Source organism: Myiozetetes cayanensis, unplaced genomic scaffold, assembly GCF_022539395.1.
Source record: "Myiozetetes cayanensis isolate MyiCay16 unplaced genomic scaffold, myiCay2020 scf16, whole genome shotgun sequence".
Lineage (NCBI taxonomy): Eukaryota > Metazoa > Chordata > Aves > Passeriformes > Tyrannidae > Myiozetetes > Myiozetetes cayanensis.
Window position 1 is genome coordinate 17,004,521 of NW_026087270.1, and position 10,958 is coordinate 17,015,478.

The 10,958-nt window shown below is 48.4% G+C and overlaps 1 protein-coding gene across 5 annotated transcripts in view; it reads right to left on the minus strand.

The window, feature by feature from the left end:
• The window catches only part of CNOT1 (CCR4-NOT transcription complex subunit 1), a 50,499-nt gene extending 40,118 nt beyond the window's left edge, over nucleotides 1–10,381 (minus strand). For 3 of the 5 annotated variants that reach the window (XM_050311673.1, XM_050311671.1, XM_050311672.1), the window contains exons 1-5: nucleotides 9,276–9,377; nucleotides 4,940–5,216; nucleotides 1,377–1,484; nucleotides 611–709; nucleotides 50–118 (exon numbers count right to left, since the gene is read on the minus strand). In XM_050311673.1, coding sequence (XP_050167630.1) covers nucleotides 50–118; nucleotides 611–709; nucleotides 1,377–1,484; nucleotides 4,940–5,041 — 378 coding nt within the window. In that variant the 5' untranslated portion in view covers nucleotides 5,042–5,216; nucleotides 9,276–9,377. Of the gene's footprint in view, nucleotides 1–49; nucleotides 119–610; nucleotides 710–1,376; nucleotides 1,485–4,939; nucleotides 5,217–9,275; nucleotides 9,378–10,250 lie in introns of those variants that run through there. The other 2 variants (XM_050311670.1, XM_050311669.1) reach the window with 2 other exon arrangements.
• Between the last annotated feature and the right edge of the window lie 577 nt (nucleotides 10,382–10,958).

A 10,958-nucleotide genomic window follows, 5' to 3' on the forward strand; every position in this document is an offset into this window, starting at 1 on the left:
AAAAAAAAAAAGCCACATTAAAATATTTTTGAATTAAGTGTTCACCTACCTCTTGAACTTTACTTAATTTGATGACTTTACTCAATTGGGCAAATAAATGGGGTGAAGGCTTTAGACTCTGAAACAGGTAAGAAGAGTTAAATGAAGGTTGTTATGGGGTTAATCTCATCTGCAGTGTGTCAGGCTATCTAGAGTCCATCTGCAAGTTTGGAATATTAGCAACTATTCTGCTGTAGGTTCACACAAAGCTTATATGGCAAAACAAACATTTTTCCAACTAAACTAAAAGCTTCTTCCACATATACCCCCCTCTTGCACTATCAAACCATCTATCATGGCTTTCATACAGAAACAAACAGGAGCACTGATGATTTATTTTTGTTCTGGTGCCACAAACAAGACATAAAATACCAACATTAGATAAAGCTTTAAAATGAGTTTGAAGTCATTCTGAGTGACTGACTTGCTTAGTTTAACAAAAAGCCCACACCAACCAACTGGGCAAGCTCAATTTTTGAAGATTTTAGTACAACAAGGGAAAAGCAGCTGGTTTCCTCCAGACCACTCCAGTGCAGCTGCTGCCAGTGGGATCCCCTTCGAGCATACAAACCTTCTGATAGTGCAAGGGATTGTCAATGGCGTAGGACAGCGTCGAGATAAAGTTTGGTTTCGTAATCAGCGACGCACACTCCTGGATCAGAAATTGAGTCTGAAAGGAACAGGAGAAACTGAGGACTCACAGTTTCCTGACAGGGCAATAAAATAAAACTACCATCCACCTTGTGTAGTAAAAATAAAACAATGCTAAGATACTTGTAAGTGCCCAAATTCTCACTAACATTAATTAGTTTCTTTCAATTCAAGCTTTCCTCGGGTTTGTTTTGCTTTTAAGACTGACAAAGTAATAAAACATCCTCCATCACATGTGCAGTGCTTCATTTTTTTTTGTGATCATCCTCACGTGTTCAACAGAATCTAAGAGTATTTGATTCATGTTTATGAGCTAAATGTGGCAACATTGTTTAAGGATGAAAACACTCTTGCCAATAGACACAGTCACCAGCAAAACCATCAGTGGATCTGGACAAAGTTTGAAAGGACACAGAAAGGCTTTAAAAACGGAGCACTGCATGTGGCAGAAAGAGCAATTGTACTGATGTTATCTGGGTTTGTTTCCAGATCAAGAGATTGCAAGAGTCAGATGTCAATAATTTGTTTTCTTCTGACTTAATACTGGTGAAAGGTGCTTGCAGCTGACAGGCCACAGATCAGAAATCTGTTTGAAGCTACTGCCTTTATTTTTAACATGGACCAAATCCTGCTGCAGATTTTTAACAACCAAAACTGATAAAGAGATGCCTCAGCACAAACTGTACCTGATGGAAATCTTTGCCACTGCTTTTACCATCGCCACTGAAATCCACGTGCGAGAATAGACAGCGTAGTAAATGCCTGTCTGCCTCGGGACCGTGCCTGTTCACAATCTGCAGAGAAGGAGCAAAAAAAACAGCTGGGCAGCAAACAGTGATTACAGAGCAAGAGCTGGGTCTGGTACCACAGATACTTCTGGTGGTTAAGTCATCTACTGTTTCAACAAAACCGCTGAGAATGTTCCTTTTTAATGAGTAACCAAAAAGTCAAGTCATTAACCCGACTGGCATATGAAAAGTAAATGAGGAGATAAAGAATCTAGACACAAGTCACTGACACAGAAGCCACGCATTTCAGGGGGAGTATTTTTAAAAAACTGAGTAAAAAGGGTTTTTGAGTCACCCAGAGGATGGTTTTGAGCTGCTCTGGCAGCAAAGCAGGACAGAATCCACAGTGCAATGGCCTCATTTCCCCCGCTTTTCCCCACAGCTGCAGTTCCTAACTCCTCAAGAACCCAGCCTTGGGACAGGGTGCACCTCTGTGCTGTGCCTGGGTAGTAGGAATTTACCCAGGAGACAAAGCCATCAGGCAGCATCTTCACTGATCCTGCAGGCAGCTTCTACGTTGTCCCCTGGCTGTGACTGACTTGACTGCCTTTACTCCAGGGTCTTTTAAGGCACAAGAGAAGTTTTTTCTGCCATCTAAAGAAAAAAGTTCATCTCCAACTTGCTCATTAGAAAGCTTTAAAATCAAAGCCCACACGCTGAATAAACAAGTCTTCCCCAGTCATCAGAGCTCATTCAGCTGTACCCAATACCTGTCAAAAACAGGTGATCTACATTTGGTAATTTTCAACACCATCACTCATTACTAAATCTCCACACTGTCACATTCTTGTTAGCATCCCCTACCATTTGCCTTAACTCCTGGCTACAGACCAGCTCATCAGCTTGTTGTCTGAAGCAGCTCCAGATTGTTTCAGAGCTTATTCATTTCTCTAAACCCCATCTCAGAACACAGCACTACTTGTTTTTAATAGAATCCATACTGGCAGAAATTTGAAGTCACACAACCAATAGTAACTTGCCTCTTTTGTCCAGCAGCTGATGACAAATCCAACTTTCACCTCCTGGCAACATTTTTCTCCTTGTTTCCTCCTTTCTAGCTGCAGGACACACACAACATGAGCCAGCACAAACCTGCAGCTGTGCCTCTGCTCTGCCTGCCCCCAGCCCACTGGCTCAGCCCAGCCAGGGCTGCTTCAGGCTCTGATGGCTGATTGTTTCCATCCCAGTTTTCCTACTGTTATCTATGACATTGTGCTTCCTTTTCCCTCACGGTCTGCTTATTCCAGTGGCTGCCAAGTTTTATTCTGCTGGAAAGCAACTTCCAAGTCAGATCTAGCTCTGCTTCTTGATCAGAGGCTACAAATATACTTGTTTGTGGTATGTCAGTCCAGAGCTATGGATACACATTTACAAGTGTATCCAGTCATAAAATAAGATCTGAAGACTATTTTGGGTGTCCAAGCAGTGGCTGCCCAGAGAGGTTGTGGAGTGTCCATCCATTTTGGTACTCAAAAGGTGAGTTTTAGAGTTTATATCCAGACATATTCCTGGGGAACCCACTCTACTGTTTGAGCAGGAGGTTGGACCAGGGTGACCACCACAGGTCCCTTCCAACCTCAACCAGCCCGTGATTCAGGATAACATTTGAGCCACTTGCATTTGTAATTATCACACAGGAACTCCATGGATTTTGTTTAGGCAAATGCATGATTAGATAAAAAAATAACCGTGTCTTTTTAGACTCAGAAAGTTTTGCTTTCCTAGATGCACCTGCCTGCAAAGCCCTTCCCTCCTCTCCAACCAGGCTCTCCTTTCCACTCCTTCAGAAAAAGGAGACCACAAAAACTCCCCTCAGAGGAAGCCATTCTTTAGAATTTGTGCCTGACAAATGCACAAAAGGTTCAACATGTATTTTATTTTTCTGATGCAGAATGAAAGCATCACCTCTGTTAAATGACTCCTGACAGCACATTTATGCAGAAATTAGTTGCTCAAGCTGTGCCACTGCTAAGCTCGAGTGAGGTATTTAAATGCAAGTGTCATTTTGGTCACTTGTGACAAGAACAACTCCAAGTATGGGTTTCCACATCTGTACAAGCTTAGATGGAAGCTCTGTAAAATTGTGTGAATCATGCTCAGAATTTACAGCAAGCAGTGTATCATGAGACAGACTTACAGCCTGTACCACCTCTTCAACTATCTAAGGAAAAACTCTACTGGCAACCACAGAGGTAAAGCAACACCAGGAGGAAAAGAAAAAAAAAAGACAATGGATTAAGATGATTTTAGAAATTTAATCTTGAAATCCTAGGTCTGTCTTAGAAGCCAACCTACACAAAGCAGCCCTTTCCACACCCCAGGGTGCAGTCTGTCACCACAGCCAGCGGAACAGGCCTGGCATGAAGGGTGAGGGACAATCTGCCCGTTTCAGACTCCAATTGAATGGCAGATCGACCCTATCTTCTCCCAAATCAGAGAATGTTTATTACCCTTTACGCAAGTGTTCACCTGACAGATCTGCAAGTCATGCTTCAGTCACACCTCGCTGCAAAAACCATCTGGTCAAAAGCACAGCAGCGATCACAGATGAGACCCCCGAGGACTGAACTTGCAAAAACATGGGAAAGTTACAGAGCTTACAGGAAATCTATTCCATCTCCAAGCCTTACATTTAAGGCAGTGAATACTGCAGATATCACCCTCCTCTCACCTCAAGATAAGCAATGAATGCACTTCTACAGATAACAACTGTTATCAGAAACTCACACTGCCTAAGCCCTCTGGCCTTCTGATATGATTCAAATCGCTGCAGGATCGAACTGCTGGAGGAAAAAAAAACCATTTAAGTGGCCCAGCTGTCTGCTGGGAACTGAACTAAACCAGTTTCTAAAACTGGCTCAGTAACATTCACTTCCTCCTAAGCACTCCTCTGTGGATAATGCTTTTCAGTCCACCCTGCTAGTCAGAGCTATTTTTAAAAAGGTCAGTTAAACGGGAATTCTTGCCCAGATCACAGATTATTTGAGTCTCAACATCCAGCTACTCTGCCTGCCTTCTGAAAACCCAGGGCCAATCAGCTTGGCCTCACAACAAGCCACACTTCACTGAATGAGGGACAAAAAACTTCCACCTCAGGTAAGTGAAAGCATTCAGATGTAAATTACCACACATTCATCCTTTCAGTGCAACGGCTCAAAATGGTATGTTTTCCTTCCCCTCAGTGTTCTGTAGAATGTCCAAAAGCTGAAAGATTTAACCTGGAGGAGCTAGGAAAGCTTTGCTCCAGGAGCAGCACTTAATCCTAATATTCACCTCCTGGACTCTGAGGTGCTGTATTCCATGAGAGATGAGGTACTGGGATTCCCAGCACCACAGCAAACAGTCCCAGTAACACACAGGAGAGCACCACAGGGCACACTTCCCATGAGAAGAGAAACTCCATTCAACGCTCCAATCCTCTTTCCAAAATTGATATTGTAGCAGCATCTCCCTTTACTTACATGCTGTATTTCCTGCTGGCTGGCTCGGTAGTTTTTCTTGGTTAAATTGTCCACCAGGTAGCTGATTTGAGACAAGGCCAGCGAGAGCGAGTCAAGATTCATTGCTGGTTGGGGCGGAAGCAGGCGGCCGAGCCCGGCGCAAAATCACCATTATTCCCCTTTAGTCACCTCAGAGACAGGTCAATTTTTTTTCCCCCAATTAGCCTGTATTTGTTTCTGTGTTACTTTCTTCAGCTCTTCTTTCTCAGTTGCCTTCGTCTGTTCTGAAACATGGCACCTGAAAAAAAACACAGTATCACGTTAAACTCCTGCAGCGACGTCACAAAATTGTCCTCAAGGAGAACAGAAGTACCATCGAGTTTTCACAGCACAAGCTCAGTTGTTTCCACACTACCCCACCACATTTATTTGTTTCTGTATTTTGCCAGTCTCAAAGAGCCAGCAAACAGCTCAGTGAGAAGAATGACTACCCTTTCAGCAGTGTGAGAAAGAAGAAAATGAGATGAATAATGAATTAGATACCACACAGCAACAATCAGAGGTCAGAGTCATTCAAAGCATCGATCTTAAGTTTATATAAAAAAACGTGCTTTTACCATCTCCTCAATATTTTGCCTCGGTACCATCCAGGCAGTGTTGCCTCAACCCTGCACACCAAAACAAGCAATTGTGAATGAGCAACACACAAAGAACTGCAATAAACTAACCCTAACATTTGGCTTCTACTGAAACAGCTTTCCAGTGAGCTCCAACAGCAGAGCTTGCCAGCTTAATAAATTTCTATGACAACACAAAACTTGGCACTTGACATCTCAGCTGTTAAATTACAGATTGCCAATGTGACAAAATCCCGAAGCAAGTCCTGCATATCCAACAGCCTGAGGGATCTCAAAGGAAGCCCCAAGCTGCTCCTCCTGTGCATTATCAGAGGTACAATCGAGCGGGAAAGGAGCTGCTTGGAAGCTCCACTCGATCAGAACGCAAAGGTCACTGGGCTTCATGCCAAGAGTCTGAAGACCCCTTTTTCAGAATAAAAACTGCTGCTTTGGCTCTCCGGCCAAAACCACCGGTACACGATTTCTGCCTCATCACGGAGATGGATCGGCCGGTGATGTGTTGGCTTGGCAGGGCAGAGCGGTGCAGGGAGCCCCTCCTGGAGCTGCAGAGCCCCGGGCCAGCCCCGCTCTCCCCCTCAGCCCCCTTCATGTTCCACGCGTTCACAATTACAACCGCACCTTATTTGGCATCTGCCCACACCGCAAAGCGTCAGGAGCAACAAATCCCAGCAGAGACGATCAAGGTCATTCTGCTTTCTCGAAAAGTTTAGTATAATAAATAAATATATGTGTATAAACTGCTTGTAAGGAAAGCCAAATTAACCGACTTCCACACTTTCATCATGCCACACCAAAACTACCCAAGAAGCGATGCAAGATCCTTCTTATGCAATAAAACTGACACCTCACAGAGAACAAATTTTCAAGGAGTAATACTGAGAGCATTCTTCAATGACAAGGCAGTTGGGCTCTGAAAGAGTTTCAGGGCATGTCTAAAACTGCACTGAGAAGAATTACACGAAACTTCCATTTCTTTTTAGTACATCTGACAAGCTCGAATTCGTTACCTTCACACACACTTTAAAAGGCTGCTGACCGTGAAACACCTTTTTGCAGAAGGGAGGACTGACACAAAAGCTTAAAAACATTTCTCAGTAGCACAGCTACTCGATTTTTAATGTTTATTTTTTGATAACCCTAAAATTCATCTTTTGGAATAATCCAGCAAATGTCACTGGGCATGGCAAGCACGCAGTTTCCAAGACAATCTGACTGGCAGGGTTTGACATACGTGAGCAGTAGGAAGCTTCTGTGAAACATTTGTTAAAATTCAAGCAGACAGACCCTGGCACAGTAATCGCACCTCCCAAAGCCAGGCAGGCAGTGAGGGGAATCCAGTCCTATCAGAGCACCAGCCTGAAAACCTCACGGGATGTTTGGAGCAGGACTCAAGAACGGGACACAAAGCAAAACTTCAACTTGACTTTTTTTTAACGTAGTACCAGAATTTCAAGAGTTTTTGCCTTGCAGGCCCCTTGCAAGAAAACCCACATTTCTCTGGGCATTGTTCCTCAGACCAATACAGACAGCACAGGAATTCACACCTACTCCACCTAAAAATCAAGCTTTTTGGGACTGGAATTCTCGAGTTGGGCTCAGTCCTTAATCTGATCCTGCCTGCCCCCCTGCAGAGCAGGGCCACTCACGGTCCCGCCCCCCTATTAGCATCTCTGTTGTCTCCCCAAAAAGCAGGGACTCCCATCCCAGCGTGCTCGGATCGCACGGAAGCACAACGAGCTTCGCCGCTTTCCAACTCCAAACTCTGGCAGTGCCAGCGGAGAAGCCGAGCTGGAGGCAAAATGGGATTTTCCCTTTCAAGGAAGCAGAACAAGCCCGAGCAAACACGGCGACTCAGGGCCAGGACACAGGAGCCGAGGAAACAGCTTCTCAGTGACGTTCTAAAGGTGTGGATTGCACGGCAAACCGGGAGGGCTCCCACAAGCACCGCCCGAACAGCATTTCACAGGTTCAAACTGCTCGATGAGGAGAGTACCCAAAATCCCAGTAACCCAGCCCAGCCTGGAAAGCAGAACTGCACAGGTACCGCTCTGCTCATTCAGTGCGAGGCTAAAATTCAATTAGCAGAGCGCTGATTAAGAAAGCTATGACTGCTATGTGGAGCAGACTTTATTTTTAGATGCATATATCCTTTGTGGGAATGAATCTCCCTACAAAGGCCTCAACCATTCAGGGAGCTTTCAGTCCACGGGACAAACCTGCCGGATTCAGGCAAGTCAGGCTTCGGCCACAGGGATTTTATCACAAAAGTTTAGATCCACTGTCAAAATTAGCTACTTTCTTTTTCAAAGAGACTCCCTGTTAACCAGAAATCACTCGGAGAAACGAAGCCTTGATGCTGAAGTTGGCAAACCTGAAGTCTTCCATAAAATTCAGGAACAGCCTTACAAAGAAAGTAATTTCAGAATACTTAAAGGTGAATTTTGGATTTTTTTTTTTAGTATTTTGCAGAATTAACTAACTATTCCCACTGGCTTTCAAGAGCTGTAAGGATTTTAGGCCACACATGCTGCACGTGGAGGATAAACCAGCTCAAGTGACACAAACAGCAACGTGTTCACTGATAGGTTCTAAACTGCTGTCAAAAAACATCACATAAAACACGCTGAAGGGACCACTGCTAATCCTGCTCTTCAGAACTGCCTCTTGCCCTCTTTCCAAACCCACACACGAACAGAGCACGTGGAAGAGCAGCACAGCCCTCCAAAGCCCCCCATGGGGAGCCATCCAAGGGAGAAAGGAGGGTCTGAACCACACCGTGCTTCAGATTTCAGGGCATCAACCATCTTGGAATCTGCCCAGAGCAAAACCTCGCAGTGGGAGGGCACATCAGCAGCGAAATAAACTCCCAGGTAGTTTGACTAATTCAAATTTAGGTGTTTACACACAGAAAAGCCACCTGAACGTGCCAGGTACTGGAAAGCTGTGCACAATTCCAGTCAACTGAAGTACAGTGGTGTTGTTCCCATACACTCAGGCCAGTTGAGTTCCAGGTTTGGAACCTACCTCAGATACATCAGACATGCACCAAGCATGACATGGCTGCTTCAGGCAGTTCACACCTCAACCTGGACCCTTTATAAAATAAAAAACGACCCAAGAAACTTTCACTTCCCACTTCTTCAAATGTTGCAGCGTTAAGTTTCTGTTGGAGGAAAGGGAAGGAGGGACCTGCTCTCAAAGGCTTTGTGCTGTTCTATCATCCAAGAAGTGTTCTGAAACAGGTAAATGTTGTTTCAAAAGTCAAACAACTGCAGTATTCACACAGCAGGATGTTTAGAGGAAAAATAAAAGGATAAATCTGGCTAAAATAGTGATGTTCTCAATCAAGAAACTCGGAGATAAGAATTCTCAGTGTGATTCAGTGATGTCCCATCAAGGGGTCACAAAACATCACTGTCCTCTATTCCTGAGTTATGTTTACACAGTTTCTCCTCCACTTACTCAGCTCAACGCCAACAGGAGCCACTTCAGCGCCAATTGAAATGAAATAAAACTCTCCCAAGAGGAGGGACAGGAAGGCAGCAAGCTGGCTATGAGTGGTTTGGAGACACCAAGCCATCAACAGTTAACAGGGAACTTGAAAGCAAAAGGGCAGAAAAAAAAATCAAGGCAACAAGCCTAGAAAAGACAAACAAGCCTATTTACCAATTAAATCTGCTTCCTGTTTAGAAGAGTCACCCCACCTGGACTCACCCTACCTGTAATTTCAGCCAATGCCGAAGGAGTTCCCTTAGAAACAGGAAACACTTCAGTTGTGTGCACTGAGAATGACTTGTCAGGGTCACGCCTGTTTTGTTACCTGCTTAAAAAAAAAGTTCCCTGAGCAGATGCCACGCTTTATTGCAACAAGTGGGACTGAGAGACAGCCTGAGCCCAGGATGGATCAACATCAGCGTGTTGTGCTTTTAGTGCTGCCTCACTTCTGTTGTAAATACAGTCCAAATTGTTCACGACTTGCTGAAATTAAACTATAACTACTCACTAAACTTCTCGTTTAAGGAGCAAATGGTACTAATCCAAGTTACAGAACTACTGCAAAGGAGGCATTGCACCGATACAGCATCTGTCAAAACACCCAACTGTTGCTATTTCTAGTTTCGAATTAAGCAAGTCCACTTCAGTGGAGGACTGCGGCGAGCAGGATTTCTTCCGTGTGGTCCGCAGGGAGGTTATGTCAGCGGATTATTTACCACCGCTCACTTTTTCCGTGCTTTCTGCGGGCAGGTCACAACAACGCCGCTCTCCCACCGAAGCGGCCGGGCCGGGCCGGGCCCGCAGCGCTCCGAGCTCCACCTGTCACCGCCGGCGCCACACGAGCCGAGGGGGCGCGGCGAGGAGGGCCCGAGGGCCGGCGGTGTCCCCGCACCTCGCCCCGCAGCCTCTCCGTGCCCGAGCGCCGCGGCCCGGGCGCTCCCGCGGGCTCCGCTCCCGCCCTGGCTCCGCGGCGGCCGCAGCACCGCACGGCGGGGCGGGGAGGGCGGCGCGGGCCCCGCAGCGCCTCAGCCGGCCCCGCTGACCCCGCGCACCCCGGGACGGGCCCTCGGCCCGCCGCGGCCGCACCGCCCTCCTCCCCGCCGCCGCCGAGCACCCTGCTCCGGTGCTCACCTCCCTCCCCGCCTCACGGCCCCCCATCCCCCCCGCGGGCGCCGCGGCCGGGCGGGCCCCGCTCGCACCTGGGCGGTGTCGTGAGGGCCGGGCCGGGGCCGCTCGCGCCGCTCTCGCGCCGCCGCCGTTCCCAGACAAAATGGCGGACGGGGTCGCGCGCTCGCGCCGCGGCCTTTCCCTCCCCGTCCTCGCGCGCGGGGGAGGGGGCGGGCGCGCGGGAAGGAGGGAGGAGGGCCGGGAGGGCGGGGCGAAGCCCACCCTCCCCTGCCCCGCCCCCGCCGCGCGGGGCTCGCCCAATCGGAGCGTGGGGCCGCGCGGGGAGCGGCCAATCAGCGCGGAGAGACCTCCGAGGGGGGCGTTCCACGCGGGGCCAGCGCCGCGCGCCGTTGGCCGCGAGCGCGCGGGGGGTCCTTCCTCTGCTCTGGGCCAATCAGCGCTCCGCTAAAGGGAGGAGCGGGTTGGCCCTTCCCGCCCCGCGCGTGCGCGCCCGCGGCCCACCCGCGCTGGCGGGGCCGCCCAATGAGCGCGCGGGGGCGGGGCGGGAACGGGAAGTGGCGGCGGTGCCGAAGGGCGCGCGGAGGCACCGCGGGGGGGTGGAGGGGAGCGTTATTTCCCCCCCCCATGTCCGGCGGTGGTACGGCACAGGCGCGGCTCCTCCCCTCCCGCCGCTGTGGTACGGCCCCGGGAGGGCTCCCCCCCTCTCGCCGCTGTGGTACGGCCCAGGCGCTGCCCCCCCCCCACCCGCGACATGGCGGTGTCCGGTCCCTCACAGCGCC